Raw genomic sequence first — 18360 nt, forward strand, 5'->3', positions numbered from 1 at the left:
TATAATTGCATCAAGTTCTGCGGGCCGGATTAAAAAGCTTAACGGGCCGCATATGGCCCCCAGGCCGTAGTTTGCCCATGCCTGTTGTAGGTGGTGTACTCCAATGATAAATTTTACTTTGATTTTTAACTGAAGCAGGGCCATGTTTGAAGGCACAAATCTGAGTGGTGTCTGAGAAAGGCAGTGTTCATTATTAAAGACCTCGAGCATCCAGCGCATTCCCTTTTCTCACTGTTACCATCAGGTCTGAGGTACAGAGGCCTGAAGGCACATACTCAGCGATTCAGGAACAGCTTCTTCCCCTCTGCCATCTGATTCCTAAATGGACATTGAAGCTTTGGACCCTACCACACTTTTTAAAATATACAGTATTTCTGTTTTTCCACATTCTTATAAATCTATTCAATACATATAATTGATTTACTTGTTTATTTATTATGTTTTATCTATTTATTTATTTATTCCCCCCCCCCCCTCTCTCTCTCTCTCTCTCTCTCTCTCTCTGCTAGATTATGTATTGCATTGAACTACTGCTTCTAAGTTAACAGATTTCATGTCACATGCTGGAGATAATAAACCTGATTCTGATTCTGCTAAGTAGGAGTCAGATCAAAATTCCTGGAGCAGCATCTTCCCGTTAAGGTGAAGAGAAGACATACCAAATCCAGACATACCTGTCTGACCAGAGATATAAAGGCTCAAGTAAGGAAAAAGAAGGAAGAACACATCACGTTTTGGCAGCTGGATACAAATGAATCCCTCAACAAATATAAAAAATTAAGACCAGACTTTAGAGGAAATCAGCAAGACAAAAGCCAAGTCAAGTTTATTGTCATTTTTATCAGAAACTGCTGGTACAGTACACAGTAAAAACGAAACAACGTTCCTCAGGACCCTGGTGCTACATGAAACAACACAAAACTACACTAGACTATGTGAGACAGCACAAGGCTACACTAGACTCCGTAAAACAACAAAAACTGCACTAGACTACAGACCTGCACAGGACTACATGAAGTGCACAAAACAGTGCAGGGCAGGACAATAATAATAAATAAGACAATAGGCACAGTGAAGGACAAATTACAATATAATAATAAATGATGTACATGTCAGTCTAGACTCTGAGTGTTGAGGAGTCTGATAACTGTTGCACAGTCTGGTTGTGAGAGCCCTAATGCTTCGGTACCTTTTACCAGATGGAAGGAGAGAAAAAGGGGGAAAGAAAATGAAGATGTGAGAAAGATTTGACAGGCATGTTAAAGGTAATCCCAGAAAGTTCTTCAGTTGTATTAACAGTAAAAAGTGACTTAGCTCTCTTAAAGATGGTCAGTACTCTCTGTGTGTGGACCTGCCGGAGATAGCTGAGGTTATTGTCTTATCTTTCCATGTGTTTACAAATGAGAATATCATGCATGCCAAAGATTAATAAGTATTGAGGTTTTGGATCATGTGCATATTAAGAGAAAGGAGGTATTTACAACCTTGAGCAACACACACAAAACGCTGGTGGATGCAGCAGGCCAGGCAGCATCTATAGGGTGAAGCACTGTCGATGTTTCAAGCCGAGACCTCGACAATGCTTCTCCCTATAGATGCTGTCTGGCCTGCTGCGTTCCACCAGCATTTTGTGTGTGTTGCTTGAATTTCCAGCATCTACAGATTTCCTCATATTTACAACCTTGAAGTGCATTAGGGTGGACAAATCCCCAGGTGCACTCTCAGACCATATGGGAGGACAGGGAAGAAATCATGGGCGCTGAAGAGATTTTTTCTTCATTGTTGGCTGATGGCGAAGTTCCAGATGACTAGAGGTGGCTAATGCTGTTTCCATTGTTCAAGGAAGGGTAAGGACAGGCCCAGGATCTACAGGACCATGAAACCTGAATCCAGTTGTAAAGAAATTACCGGAGGGAATTCTAAAGGACAAAAAACTGCCATCACATGGATAGTCAAGATCTCAAAGAACAGTCAGCATGGCTTTGTGCTTGGGAGTCTGGCAAACCTTTTGCAGTTTTTCAAAGTAGTAAAGTAAGGAGAGAGATGAATGATGTATGGCAGTGGATGATATCTATACCACTCTAATGGTGGTGTCCGAAAAGAGGATGCTGTCCAAGTTGCATGCCATCTTGGACAATGACTCCCATCCACTCCATAATGTACTGCTTAGGCACAGGAGTACATTCAGCCAGAGACTCATTCCACCGAGATGTAACACTGAGCGTCATAGGAAGTCATTCTTACCTGTGGCCATCAAACTTTACAACTCCTCCCTTGGAGTGTCAGGCACCCTGAGCCAATAGGCTGGTCCTGGACTTATTTCCACTTGGCATGATTAGCTTATTATTATTTAATTATTTATGGTTTTAGATTGCTATATTTCTTCACTGTTCTTGGTTGGTGCGGCTGTAACGAAACCCAATTCCCCTCGGGATCAATATAGTTTGTCTGTCTGTCTAGTATAATCTTTGACAAACCCACATGGCAAGCTGATCTGGAAGGTAAGGTCACATAGGATTCTGGGGGATTCAGAATTAGCTTGATGATAGGAAGCAGAAAGTGATGGTTGAAGTTTAATTCTTCAACTGAAGGCCTATAACTAGCAAAATGTCCCAGGAGCCACAGATGGGACCTTTGACTGTCAATACTTATGTAAATGGACAAGTATGGCAAGCAAGTTTGCTGATGATACTAAATTAGGGGCTCTTGTTGGCAGTGAAGCAGGATACAATGTACTGCAAAGAAACCTTGATCATTTAGGGAGATGAGCTGAGGAATGACAAATTAATTTCAACTCAGAAAAATGTGAGGTGATGCGTTTGGACTGTCAAACCAGGGTCGAACATCCAGTGAATGGCATTGGACTGTCAAGTGTTATTAAAAAGAAGGGTCTATGTTCAATGGAAGCAGCCACACAAGTCAACAAGGTTGCAAAGGTGGCATGTAGCGTGCTGGCCTTTATCAGTCAGGATATCGAATTTAGGAGTAGAGCCATTATGTAGCAGTTATACAAGTTATTGGTGAGGCTGCACTTGGAGTATTGTGTACAGTTTTGTTATAGCAGCGGTATTTGTCAAGATGGAGAAGTTGCTGCTGGACTCAAGGGACTGAGTTATAGGGAGAAGTTGCCTTGTTGGATCTTTATTCCCTGGAGTACAGCAGAATGAGGGCTGAGCTCATTGGAGTTCACAAAATCATGCGGGGATATGGATAAGGTGGATGGTCACAGTGAATTCCTCAGGGTTAAGGAGCCCAAATCAAGAGGTCACAGATACAGTCTAAGTGAGATTTAAACGAGTCCTGAGAGGTAACTGCTTTACAGATAAGGTAGTGAGTGCCTGGAATAAACTGCCAGAGAATGTGGCTGAGGCAAGTATAATTGAAATATTTCAGAGGTATTTGGACAGATATAGGGAGGGGCAGGAAGAATGCTGCGGTTGGCATAGACGAGTTGGGCCAAAGGACCTGATTACTGCTGTATTACTCTTTGACTCTATTAATTAACTGTTAGCTTATGTTTAACCTGGATCATTACATCAGAGATTGCAAGATTTCTCTGATTAAAATGAATATAAGCATATAGAGACGAGAATGCAACAGGAACAAAACAATTGACAAAACAATAGAACATGGAATACGTAGTGGGTTTGTTTGGGCAAGAGGTAGCATCATTCTCAGTTCTTTTCTTGACAAGGCAAAATGATGAACAATATCTATCTATTTTGCTGCAAATATGTGACATCAGCAGGTAAAGTTGAAACAATCAATCTCTTTATCTGTGTATTGTAAGAAAACAGGTGTAGACTATTCAGCTCATGGAACCTGCTCTCCAATTCAGTATAATGCATCCTAAATGAAAACTTTCATGACTTCAGGACAACCTGTACACACTGTGTTGCACCCTCTGAAGTATAACCACTTGTTACAAACACAAAAATCTTTATTACCTCCCCACCTCCACCACATATAAAAATGTTCCCAGGAATAGCAAAGACACCAACAATTACATTGCTTCTCATGGTTTAGGGATAAATATTACCTGAGATACCAAGGATTACACCCAAGCTCTTATTTGAAAGAGTGTCATTCCATTTTCTACAGAGTATTCATTGGCGGCTCTGTACCTTTGGTTGAATATCTCACCTAAACTTTACCTGCAACAGTGAAGTACACTGGAACATCAGGCTTTTGTATTCCAGACTGTGCAAAGGGATAAAACCAGAATCTTGCTTCTGATTAAGATGCTTCCCCACAGAGTCACTGCAAACACCTCAACAATAATACTGACTACAAAATGTTCACTAAACCATCTGATGTTTAAGCAGCTTTACACACAGGAATACAAGAGTTTTGACTGAGCCTACAAAGGTTCAAAGAATCGAGGAAATAGTGTAAAAGGGGCATCTCAGTCCTAATCTACCTAAATGCTCATTATCATATTGGGAGTGAATCTTAAGTGGATGGTTTTACATACCCGGAGAGAGGTTTCCAACTTTCCACATCTGATTAATACCTACCCACTAGTTCTATGTAACATTCAATTTTTGAATTCCTTTTCAATAAAAATTTATTATATATATTGGGTTGGAAGTTGTCAGGAATGCCAATATTTACCCCAAATACCAAAAGGATTTAATTAAAATTCATTCCGTTTGTGTTTTTTTTTGGGAGGTGGGCATTGCTGGCAAATCCCGCACTTATTGCCCTTCTACAACTCTGCCTAAGATAATGGTAATGATGTACATTCTTGAATCACTGCAGGTCTTCTTGTGAGGATAATCCCACGGTGCTGGTGGGCCAAAAGTTCTAGAATAAAAGGAACAGCAATACATTCTCAGCTAAAATGGAAATGTCGAATACAGGACGAAACGTGGTGGTGGGTTCCACGCCCAGAGTGCATCTAAGCGACAGGGCCCAGGTCCTACAGCAAGACACAATCCAATGTTTGAATGATTTAAACGCCAGCCCAGATCGACAAGGAAGGGTGTCAGGACCAGAGGCAAGAGTTGGCCCTGCTCAGCTCGCAGCTCCATGATGTTTATTCAGGTCTGTGCTGAATTTAGCCTGTGGTCTGATCTGGGCTTCATGTCTATGGAATCAATTACATTCTGGTGCTATATGCTTACTTTTATTGCTTACATGATTTGTTTTACCCTCTCTGCACACTGGGTGTCTGAAGGTCTTTTTTTGTGTGTGTTCTTTTGGGTTTCTTTGTTTAGTTGTTGCCTGAAAGGAGACGAATCTCAAGGTAGTATATTATGTATACATTCATTGATAAATAGACTTTGAACTTTGACTCGATAAGGAACCTGCACGTGGCAACGTTCCTATTTACCAGATACCCTTGCCTCAGGACATCATTGCAAGAGTTTGAAACATTTAAAATCTGATCACCTTCATCAAAGATTCATAACATACAATGTCAGAATCAGGGATATTGTGAGATGATGCAGAATGTTTCCTTCCATTCTCAGTTCTTCAGTAAATGAAGCCGCCCTTACTTCATTTGGTACAAATGATTTCTAAAAAACACAATTTTTCTTTGTGGATGGTATTACTCCAAACATTTGTCTTTTTCCCCTTTAATGCACAGGGGTGTCAGTTTTACAAGTGAATTTATATGACGAAGAACTGAGATCCGAGGTGACCAATAACCTAGCAGTATATCCCACACCCACTCAGACCTGGCTTCGTCCTCCTACACTGTTTAAGAATGTCACACAATCTCCAGCAAAAGTACATCATCTTCCCTCCAGGAAGATGCTGCTCTTGGCACATCTTGGCAACAGTCAATTAACAATTTCACGTTAATAGTTTTTTGTTTCTCTCTACCAAAGCTGCTGGTCAATTTAATTCCAATTTGTACCACTGCTTTGTTTTTAAACTTTTTATGTCAATTGTCATGTGATGACAACTTTGACCTTCACACTCCCACAGATAACCCTTCTGACTTTGCCACCATTCTCTGAAAACTAAAACGTGCATTTCTCACAATTCTGTTTGATGAAGGGCCTCTACAGGTACTAGGTACTGCCTGATCTGTTGAACATTTATCGCATATTTGTATTTTTATTTCCAGCATCTGAAGTCCTTTGCTTTTAACCACCATGGGCATGCAGATTACCAAAATTTTGCTTCCTCCATTTTATGTTGGGCTTCTTCTGCCCCACCAAAGTGGCAACATACCCTGTTCCACAGCAAACCTCACTCTTCATTATCAGTGGATCAGAAAAGAGTCACAGCTCACCAGTGAGTGCAAATAGCTATTCTCACCAAATTCAGGACCATTGTTTAAACATATATTGGATTTCTTTTGCACAATTCATTCTTAACATGTTAGTGGCAGGAGCAGTATTTCTTGCCTGAAGCTAGTTAAGTGGTTGCTTGTTAAGGCTGATTTATACTTATGTGTACGGGCTACACCATAGCCAACGCCGTAGGCCTGATTTTCACTTCTGTGTAGGCTCTACGCCGTAGCGAGCATGCGTTGGTGTGCGCCAAAACACTAGTTGGCAGTGGGGTTTCTATGCCACTGTGCTGAGTTTCTTTGTGAGAGACATGAATGCGGAAATGCATTTTCGCATGTCGGCAGGTAGGTTTGACAACCTGGTTCATCTCTTTTGCATCGGTGTACAGACATGGCCGAGAAGAAGCAGCCGGAAATGCATAGGAGGAAATTTGTTGCTACCAAGCGGACCAATCACAGTTGCCGCAGTCTGCGTCACAACACGAGTTACTTCTTTGGGGAGGTGCACGTCACCCTACGGCGTAGGGTATGCGGTGCCTATGGTGTGGATATGACGCAGAAGTATAAATCAGGCTTCAGTCCAATTCATAGGGAAGTTAAGAATCAAACTGGCATGGAATTGAGTCACTTCTTAAGATGTTATTTGAAAGCTAAACACTGGCCAGAAGGGGAATTTGAAATATATTAAGAATAAAGCGTATCAGTGAACCAGTTTATTTTTCAGTAATTTCTCACAGATTCATGAGTAATTTTACTCACGTTAACTACTTAGCTCAAGATTCAAACTTTCAAACTACAGCAATACAATTTGAGTTTGAGCCCTGAACACCAATCCCAAGTCTCTCAATTACTGGTGCCAGTGCCACTCTACCCTTCTCCATCACACTACAGCCTGGAGGAACAAATATCAATAATGACAGAAATAAATCCCATAATTCCAGCGGTGCATAAATTCTCAGCCTTAGCAGCATTACAGAGTGACTGAAGGAAAAGAGGACACAGGGAAATGATTGTACTGTTCCGCTCAACCTGCCAATAGCTAGCATTACAGACAGCCAAAAAAAAAAATCAAAACTGAGCTAGGAACGGATAACAACCCATTATGCCAGTCAAGTGAAAAAGCCTAGCTGATGAAAGCCGGCTAGGTTAAACAGAAATAACTGACTCACATACAAAATTAACAAGTGTTGCTTCCTTGTCAGCCTTTGCTTCACATCTCACCTCTGATTAATATTATTCCAGGACATGTTGATGTTCTCTGTAATTTCTTTCACCTTCCGAGTATCGTCAGCTGCATAATCACGCAGCAGTTTGTTAGATAGATCATTGAAAGAAGCCACTGTGAACTGTCCTCCATGTAACTCCTGTAAGAAGTGCTGAAAAACAGATGGTACAGCAAATCAAGAGATACAGGTTGCCTGCATAAATATAAGACACGTTGACAACATCAAGGTTACCCTCCCTGCATGACATTTGCAATTGGAATTTCAACTTTTTCTGCAGCTTATCTGTTGGAATCACAACATCAAACACCAACTCATTTTTCACAGAGGAAAACAAGTGGAAAAAAATCACATCTTTAACAGTAATTCATCCATTCACCTTTTTCTTTATACTAAGAGCGGTCTTCAAACTACTCACAGATCAAGATCAAAAAGTTACCTTGCTTTCTGCAAGCTGTGAGGCAAGGGGATCTGGGGTAACTTGCTGCAGGGACTGTAGGCGAATTTCACTCTGACCAACCAGTCTTTCAGTTGCCTGCAAATCTTCCTCCCACTGCATGCTATCATTGAGCAGATGTTCCAGCTGCTGCTGCCGTGCCTCCAGTCTGTGTTGCGTGCTGTCCCATTGGTTTTGGACTCTTACCACTGAACAGAAACACAAGTTAAACATGAAAAATCAGCTTGTACCTTCCCAAGTAAAATGTGCAGAATTAAAACTTCAACAAAAAACTCTGCACTACTGATTCAATTCTGTAAATATACACCAAGCTGCTTTAAAGCAATATAGCTCATCGTCCTGGTGATGATGTTTAAAATATTACATCAAAAATTTGTGTACAGTTAGAACATTTTGCAGTGTTAAGTACAATAAAGGATTTTTTCTAAAACATAGGAAAAGACAGTTTTAAAATCTCTGTAACACACGATAGTAACCTACCCCATAATCATTAGTTACTTCAAAATAGTTCATCAAGCTGGGCTGTGCAAACCATGACCCACCCTAGTCCACCGAGCTGGCAGTGTGATCCAGCTCCAAGCTGATAATTTATTGAAACAAAATTATACAGATTTTGTCAAGCAATCAGAAAGAATGCTATAAAGAATTCATATACTGGTTCTGTTAACCCATTCTAAAATCCACCTCCCATTTACAAGACAAAAATGCAACCAAAGATATAAAGCAGATTTGTATGCATTTGTGGAAGAACCTTACATCGTTCAGTGATTGTAGCACGTTCCTCCAGGTCAGCAGCTTTATTTTTCAGGTTCTGAGCAAGAGTGAAGATAGCATCGAGCCAGGGACGCCGTTGCTCCAAGTCGCTCTTTGTGGTCTGGTTCCAAAAAGATCATGTGAATTTTAACTTTTAATAAACCATCTACAACCATCCTTCAGCATTGAACCACTGGACATGCTTGTTAACTTTAAATTAAATAATCCCGTAACTGCACTCAAATACAGCAAAATATTTTTTGTGCTTTATAACTGTGAAAACAGTATCCAAACGTCATTGCTGAGCAGATAGATGAAACAAAGTGATGTGCCCGTCAGCCCACCTCATCATGCCTGTTTCACTAAACACACCCACCACTCTCACCATAAAACTTTTCAAAACCAAGAGCTTTCACATTCTATCAGAATGTGCTAAACAACTTTAGACATCAAAACCCACCACTGATTACCAAACCCTCCAATGCTCAGTGTATCAATACAATCAGTCCATCTTTCAGAAATCCATTGAGAAAGTTTGTTTGCAATTATTTAAGATGTTTTATTATGTAAAAAGTCACCATATACAATTGCAGCTTGTTTCAATTTTCTTTCCATACCTTCAGGCAAACATTAGCTTTATCAATTTCCTCTAGATCACCAACTGTAATTATGTTTGACTTGATCATCTGATCAATAAGGGTCAACCAGCTGATAAGCTCCGTTGCTGACTTATCCAAATCTGCAGGCATTAAAGATTCAGAATCCAGAGAGGAGGTTTCACGCTTAACAAGCTGAGTGGATGCTGCAGATGGAGCTGCTGCTGATACCAAGGTGACTGTCTGAACAGTTGAGTGAACTATAGAAACACAAAGATGAGGCTACTTAGGTTCAGAAAATATATAAGAAATTGTTGCCTTACCTTAAAAATGTTACAAGAGCTTGCTTCCTTCTAACTACAAGAAAGGAAGCTTCAAAAAATGCACAAACCCCAAATAAAATAATTCCACCTAATTTCTTTTAAAAGGATGAGTTTGTATTTGTAAATTTTGACCTTTGGATCCAACACAAGAACATAACAAGCTGGAAACATTCAGTAAATCAGTGATTATCTATGGACTGAGAGAGAGAGTGTTAATGTAGTAATAAAAAAATCTTGCCAGAAATGTGAAAGAGAAAAGTCAGTTAACTTTAGTATTATAATACTAAATTTTCCAACAAGAGAATATCTCCACATCCATTCTGTCAAGGGGTTCCAAGGATCCCGTACGCTCCAGTCTAGTCAATACAAGCCTCGCCTATCTACCCTCTCAGAAGATGACCCATTCTTTCGTCATGACCTAGTAAATCTTAAATGAACTGCTTTAATGCACTGACAATCTTATTAAAGGCCCAAATACCACTTCCAATACCTCTCCAATTTCCTACTTTTCCCTCCTTACAACACTGATTAAAAACTATAGCTTTCAACCAAATTGGCCATCTGTTATATCTTTTTAAGTGAACTCACGTCCAATTACATTTGATGACAGCCATGTTGAGTTGCTTGCAATATTTTACTGAATTAAAAGCACCATATACATGTTTTAGCAATGAAGCTAACTTCTAGAGTGTATAGGATTTAATTAAGTTGATAAATGAAATTGGAAGAAAAGTGAATATTCCTCACAGCTCCACAGCCACTGTTATAAATTCACCCTTCCAATTAAAATATACAGTAGATATTCCTCCACCTTACTTCATGAATTAAACTGTGCCCAATTTAACCACCCTTTCAATTCTTTCCCTTTGCATTCAACTTTGCTTGTCTAAATTTGAATCTATATTGCCTTGCCCTACATTTGCATTAAAAAATCCAGTCATTTTCTTCCCTTGAAGCTGTATAATTTCCTCCTTAAACATCCATGCTACCACTGTTGAACTCATCAGTTGAAGCAGAACAAAAATTAAGATTGATAAAGAACAAAAAGTTACTTAAATGATAAGGATCTCGCTGAACTCTGTTCAAGAGTGAAAGAATACATTCTTTACATTTGTGATAAGATTCTGAACTACACTCTAGCATTACTCTCTGCATTCCCCCAATATAGAAATACACCACTTGGTGAGTACATTTCTTGTTGATAAACATTCAACTCACTTTCATAGTTAATCAGAAACTCATCTTAAATGAATCAATTTCTGTCAGAAAACTGGAGATCTCAATTCAAATCTAATTGCAGCCTTGACCGATGAACAGAATACTCAAAACAATTTGAACTTTCTTCTTTTGTCACTGGACTGCCATAGTCAGTACACTAACACCAATCTGATCAGTTCACCTCCAACAAACATGGAACAGAATCAAAGGAATAATGGCGTAGAATATTCAGCTAACTTGTGGTGAATATGAATTTTCCAGATCTGAGGTTAACTTCCTGACCAAAGCTCCCGAGAGTCCTCCTTAAACTTGCCACATAACAGACCTCTCTGCCCATCATGTTCATACCAGTCAAAAGGAAGCTACCAAACTCACATTTTCATCACTGTACCATAAATCAGAACACCACTGTTCTTGATCTTTTGGGCAGGAGTTTCTAGGTCCCTCTACATTTTAAGGGATAAAAACGTTCATCTCTCCTTTCATCTTTTTACTGCAAAGGGAATTAGAACGTTTCTACTTACTTCATCTAAACCTCTCAATTTCCTACATAAGAAATTCAGGATTCCTTAATAATGGACACTGCCTTTCTGAGGCATCGCTCCTTCAAGATGACTTGGATACTAAAGAGGCTAGTACCCACGATGGAGCTGACTAATTTTACAACTTCTATAGCTTCTTTCGAAGCTGTACAATAGGTCCAGCCCCCACACCAGACAGAAGCAGTCTGTCAGAATGATCTCCACGGTACATCTGTGGAAGTTTGAGTATTTTCGGTAACATACCAAATCTCTTCAAGCTCCTAATTAAATATAGCCACTGTCTTGCCTTCTTTATTGCTGCATCAATATGATGGGACCAAGTTAGATCATCAGAGATATTGACACTCAGGAACTTGAAATTGCTCACTCTCTCCACTTCTGATCCCTCTACAAAGACTGGTTTGTACTCCCTCACTTTGCCCTTCCTGAAGTCCACATTCAGCTCCTTGGTCTCACTGATGTTGAATGCAAGGTTGTTGCTGCAACACCACTCAACTAGCTGGTGAATCTCACTCCTGTACGCCCTTTCATTTCCATTAGAGATTCTGCCAACAATGGTTGTAGCATCAGACAGTTTATAGATGGCATTTGAGGCATACCTAGCCGCACAGTCATGTGTATATAGAGTAGAGCTGTGGGCTAAGCACACATCCCTGAGGTGCAGCTGTGTTGATCGTCAGCGAGGAGATATTATTACCAATCCATACAGATTACAGTCTTCTGGTTCAGAAGTTGAGGATCCAATTGCAGAGGGGGGTGCAGACGCCCAGGTCTGTAGCTTATTGATCAGGACTGTGGGAATGATGGTGTTAGACACAGACCTATTATGGCGAGAGGCAAATTGCAGTGGGTCCAGGTCCTTGCTGAGGCAGGAGTTGATTCTAGTCATAACCCTACCTCTCAAAGCATTTCTTCACTGTAGATGTGTAGATGACAGTCATTAAGATAGCTCACCTCACTTCTTGGGCACTGGTATAATTATTGCCCTTTTGAAGCAGGTGGAAACTTCTGATCATGGCAATGAGAGGTTGAAAATCCTCGCTGAATACACCTGCCAGTTGCTTGGGACAAGTTTTCAGAGCCTTACCAGGTACTCCATTGGGGCCTGCTGCCTTGCAAGGGTTCACCTTCCCGAAAGACAACCTGACATCGGCCTCTGAGACAGATCACAGGGTCAACAGGTGCAGCAGGGATCTTCACAGCTGTATTTATATTCTCCTTTTCAAAGCAAGCATAAAAGGCACTGAGCTCACCTAGTGGTGAAGCATCATTGCCATTCATGCTGCTGGATTTCACTTTGTAGGAAGTAATGTCTTGCAAACCTCGCCAGAGTTGATATGCATTCGATGCTGCCTCCAATCTTGCTCTGAATGGCTTCTTCGCTCTTGACCACGCCCTCCGCGAATCCTACCTGGCTTTCTTGTACAGACCTGGGTTGCCAGACTTAAATGCCACAAATTTAGTCCTCAGCAGCTAACAAACCTCTTGGATCATCCATGGCTTTTGGTTTGGGAATGCACAGCAAGTTTTCGTAGGTACACACTCATCCACACAGGTTTTAATGAAGTCGGTAGGAACTGCTGTATACTCGTCTAGATTTAAAGATGAATCCCTGAATACAGTCCAAGTTCACTGATTCAAAGCAGAATTTGGATGGAAGAGACAGAAACAGTTTTGTCATGTGCATTATAATTATATTAGCAATTCATTGCTTTAATATTTTGAATGTACCTGGCGAAACAACAGAATTGCTCAACTCTAAAACATCGAGATGTTCCTACCTGTGACCTTTGGGTGTGTCATTTCTTGGCTCCATCCCATAAGAGCTTGTTGACTAAAATCTTTGAATGCAGTGTTCAGAGTTCTCCAGTCAACAGAAAGCTGTGCCACTTTACTCTGTGCAGGGCAAGACAAAATAATACCATTCACCGGGAAGCAAGCTGCATCCATTTTGGGTTTTTTCTGCTGAAATTTTTGAAGTCTTTAGATTTCCAAAAGTTAAGCATCTCAAATAGAAATATAAGCATTTGTAAAAGAAAATACATTGTGCCATACCATTGGACCTTCTAGCCATTTATGAAGTTGAAGTCCCTATTTCAATTTATTCTCTATTTTCTGCAGTGTTGATTACAGTAGACTGAGATGTTCTGATAATGACATTCAATCTAGTAATGAGGCACCAACCTTCTCATCTCCAGACCCACTAACAGGGAAAACTGGAGGTAAAAAATATGAATTATGTTTGAACTTCCAAGGTTGGATTGCCAGGATTCAGAACCAGAATGCAGCAGAGCTGCACCATGATAACAACAGAATTAATGATGGTCTCAGAATAAAGGTTTAAGTCAAGTTTGCTCACTCAGTACAGTGAATTAAATCTCTTCGATTTGGTAATTAACATTTTGGGCAGCCCTAGTCCCAATACAATTTTGCTTCTGTTATTCGTCTTCCTTACTACAACTTGCTGTGCAGAACAAGTAATAGAGTCAATGGGAATGCAAATTGTCAACCAATATTCCCCATTCCCAAATTAAACCATCCCCCCTCCGCCCCCACAAAGAGGACTTTATTGGACAAGAAAAAGGCAGATGTGGTAACTGTAACACCATGGCCTCTCATCCATGTCCTAATCTTCCAATCAACACAGACATTTTACCACTTTCTACCACCCTGTCCCCATTTCCCTTTCTTTCCTCTCTCCTTTCTCATTCTACTTGTACTTCCGATTTTTCTGATCAGCAGCAAGTGAAAATCTGTAATTAACACATGAAAAAGCCTTTATGCTCAATTGAAAAATAACATAACAAGTAATTACACTAGCAACTTTCTCTCTGTACACGTGATGCTTTATCTTCAACTGTGAAAATTCCAACACATTGTCTACAAATGTTAATGGTGCTGAAATTTAGCTTGCAATGCCCAATGCCATTTAGATACAAATGCTGCATGCTTCCATCAAGTCACAAAATGAACCAGCACTCAAAAGCATGGTAGGATCAGAGTTTCCAAATACAAATCAAGCTAAATTCAAAACATACATGCTCAATCACACCACATCAGGAACTGAAGCATGCCAAATCATTGTTTAGGGGAGCAGTCAAATGCTTTGACACAATCAGAATTTTTTCTAATTCTAACTGAAAATCCTTAACAATCAGTATCCCGTGTGATTGACTGCAGTAGATCTATGGACCAAGGGGACAAATATCTGGGACAATTTTATTTCTACCTTCTCAAAAATACAGTATCCATTCTGAGCCTTGAGGAATACAAGTAAACATGTCTGCTCTGTAAGATCACAGTTAAATTAACAGACATCATTCACTAATCAACAACGTCATTACAATGGAGGATTCTTTTACAGCTCTTTGTGAAATGCTAGTAGTCTGCAGGTATGGTTCCTAAACTTTAACAGCAATTATATTTCTAAACTCTGGATAACAAGTCGCTTATTTCCATTCCAGTTCTGGAAGATCTGAGATGGCTGATGAGCTAATGTGGGACCTACAGTTCCAAGCAAAGTGAAGAAGGTGCTCAACGTGCTGGTAGGATAGTGTGAGAGGTGAGGTTTGCTTCTTCTGATAGAAACTGGGCCACCGTGCAACTGGACAAGGTACTCAGTGCTATCTTGAATATACCTTCCTTATTTTGAAAGGCATAGACAACAGATTGCCAGAAAGTTGTTGGAGACAGTAAGCTTATTCAAAGCTTTACGAATAACATTAAATTTATTCCTCCAACCATCTGGTCATCTCTTGCTTCCAAGGAACTTATAATGAGAAATCTGTTTTGTGAGTCTACGTGTTGAGCATGCAAGCCATTGGAACTGAGTGAGAGCACATATAGCCCTCATGCTGGGACTTTGGCCTGGAGTGATGGTTTTGATTTATTTGTCCTGTTCATGTATACGGAGGACTGTGCAGGGACAGCATTGGCCACATTTCTTCAGTGCCTTGAAGTAAATTGAGAATTTGTGGCCGGACTTGAAAAGAGATGTTTACTCACGATCCCCAATCTGACAGAGCTTGAACAGTCTTATAAAGAAGAATAGGGAAAAATTATAGTGTCCAGATGTGCAAAGCTGATAGAAATCTATCCACACAGACTCAAAGCTGTAATTGCTGCCAAACGTGCATCTACTGAACACTGACTTCAAGGGGTTAAGTAATTGTGCAATCAATTATTTTGTGTTTAGTTATTACGTTAAATTTAGACCAACGTTGAAATTATTTTTCACTTTGACATGAAAGTCTTTCCTGTTGATCAATATCAAATAGGCTAAATTAAATCCACTGTAATTCAATGTAGTAAAACAATAAAACATGAAAACTTCCAGGGCGGGTGAATACTTTTTATAGGCATTGTAGGTTCTTGATTAGTAAGTGCATCAAAGGCCATGGAGAAAAGGCAAAACAATGAGGTTGAGAATCAGCCATGATGGAATGGGAAAATAGACTCAAAAGGTCAAATGACCTAACTCTGCTCCTATGTTGAGTGGTCTTACTGTCACTTTTGAAGTCTTGAACTTCAAACAACTTTTTAAATCAGAGGACCAAAAGCTGTGCTAGTAGACAGAAACCAAATTTCATTATTTGCCTTCACTGAGAGGTAGCTCCATAAATATAGGAAGAAGTTTATGTTTTCCCAGGGCCATATGATGAACCTTTTTTAAAAAAAAAAGTGTTCTGCTTCAGTAATTTTATTGTTCGGAGGTATTATCATCCTTGCAAAAGCAGATTTCTATATTCAATGCCACACATTAGCTAAGCTAATTCTTCACATTAAAATCTCTTTCCACAAAATACCTAAGTATCAGAGAGAACAGATCAGCTTAAACATTCAAGCCAAGATTTCTACATGCAGTTCAATAATGCTTGTGTCAATTCAGTGTTTCATAGAGTGATTTCTCTCCTGGATAGTCATCAATGAAAGGCAAGAAAGAAAAGGAAATGAACCATACAGACCCACCATGTGGGTGTCCATAAAATTCAGAGATAAGTATGTACAAAAAGTCCTCAGTGTCACATAACTCAAAGTTCCTCTCATTACCTTTTCTTCAGGATGCAAATAGCTTTTCCTGTCCAGCTCTGCAGCTTTCGAAAGGGTTGTCTCAATGCCCATTTCGTGTTCTCTCACAGCAGCTTCTAACAACTAATAGGAATAGTGAGTAACATTGAGAATACTGATGACAGCATGCAGACATATTAGACAAACAACATTCTTTCATTAGTAAACTATTCCTTAATGAAGTTGAGCCAAGGCTCGTCTCATTATTTTGTCTAACAACACTCCTCTTATCAGACTATCATGGATCTCTTATGTCAGTACTTCAATCTCAATGCCCTTGTTTTCATTCTTCTGAAGCTTTTGCTGGCATGTTACTTAAAGGGCAATGTCTCTCTGCAAGCTCACTCTCACAGTACCCAGATGGTGGAGGCAGAGCATTCAATAATTGGCAGCAACACATTTCAGACAACGTCCAGCCTGGCTTTTGGTCACTGGCAAACTCAATCGCATTGAAAACCACTGCATGGCTCACACCAGACCTCAAGAAAGCGGCAGCACCATGACCTATCCTGCAATCACAGCTGTCAGAGTAATGGTTAACAATGTTTCTTCAGTTTAACTTCTAGGTCTGCTTTGAACAATATTTCTTGAGAGCAAACAGATTGATAACAAGAACACAACCGATAGCTGCAAATCTGTGCAGGGAAAACAGCCAAAGGATATTCAAAAATTTAATCATCCAGGTTACTTTGCTGAAGGTTATTAAAAATAAAACTGAGCTGCTTGATAGAGCATATAAGTTAGACACATCTAATTTCTCTTGGTACAAAGGGAGTCAGCTGATAGCTATACAACACAGAGGTGTACAGATTTTGACTATATCACAATGTTAACAAGGTTGTTCACAAGTGGACAATAAAGCAAAACTGAATACCTGCCCACACAAGGGAATATTGGGGCAAATGATGAAGAGAAAGTTTTAAAGGAACAGGAAGGAGCCAAGACCAGGGAGACTGTGGAGTTCATTTTGAGAATTCTGGAGCGAAGGACATTGGTAGCTGAAAGCACATCCTGTAGGGCTGCTGAGATTTAAAAATAGGAGAAACAGAAGCTACTGAAGTACAAATATCCCTGCAAGTTTAGTGAGTTTCATGATGAGGAACAGTAGGTCTGTGGCAGATGGAGAAAAAAAAAGCATTTAAAAAAAAAATCGAGGTACTACTTCATTGTGACAAGTTAACAGAATGGTGTCAGCTTAGGACATAGGCAAAAAAAGTTGGATAATCTCACTAATTAATTGATTTTAAGATGGATTTGACCAGGTCTATTTACAGTAGTAAGGTCTATTGGCATAAAGGTACAGTAATCAATTTACTACATAATTAACTGAAGTTCTGGACTTGTTATCCAGAGACAAGTGCTCAAATCTCTGCTCAGGAATTTAAATTAAATTCAATATACTTAGAATCTATAACTAAAAAAAAGATCCCCAGATCTGAAGACCAAAAGAATTAAAAATCAACAAGCAGAATTGAATAATGACATGGAGGTATATGTCGCTACTTTCAGTCATTGTTTAAACATATTTAAGAAGCTCATATCAGATTCAAATGTGACAATAACTCACAAGCCATTCAGGTGATTGCTAGGAATGGGACAAACACAAGAGGAAATGAACTTATATTTTCTGATGGCTATTAACGACTTGAGTACTTCAAATGTAATTGGAGGATAATTTTCATTAAAGTACTGGATATTGAAGTACAGATGATACTGATTTCCAATTCTTGTTTTTTTACACATTGCTGGTACTGACCTGAAATTGCTTTGTTCCGGGTGATGGTGATGTCCTGGGAACTAACTGCTGCCTGGTAACTGCTGCCCAATTGGCATGCTTCTCCAAACTTTCTTTGAAGTGATCATAACCTTGAAGCTGTAACTCTACATTTTTCATTTTAACTGGCAATTCTTTGGACATCTAAATGGGAATCAAA

The 18360-nt window shown here is 39.7% G+C and overlaps 1 protein-coding gene across 5 annotated transcripts in view; it reads right to left on the reverse strand.

Moving 5' to 3' along the window:
* The window catches only part of LOC132402945 (utrophin-like), a 477671-nt gene that overhangs the window by 229956 nt on the left and 229355 nt on the right, over positions 1–18360 (reverse strand). For all 5 annotated transcript variants that reach the window (XM_059986085.1, XM_059986086.1, XM_059986083.1 and 2 more), the window contains 7 exons: positions 18183–18344; positions 16409–16510; positions 13141–13255; positions 9298–9536; positions 8684–8801; positions 7910–8115; positions 7469–7623 (listed from right to left, as the gene is read on the reverse strand). In XM_059986085.1, coding sequence (XP_059842068.1) covers positions 7469–7623; positions 7910–8115; positions 8684–8801; positions 9298–9536; positions 13141–13255; positions 16409–16510; positions 18183–18344 — 1097 coding nt within the window. The remainder of the gene's footprint in view (positions 1–7468; positions 7624–7909; positions 8116–8683; positions 8802–9297; positions 9537–13140; positions 13256–16408; positions 16511–18182; positions 18345–18360) is intronic.

This window comes from Hypanus sabinus, chromosome 12 (assembly GCF_030144855.1).
Source record: "Hypanus sabinus isolate sHypSab1 chromosome 12, sHypSab1.hap1, whole genome shotgun sequence".
NCBI classification, from domain to species: Eukaryota; Metazoa; Chordata; class Chondrichthyes; order Myliobatiformes; family Dasyatidae; genus Hypanus; species Hypanus sabinus.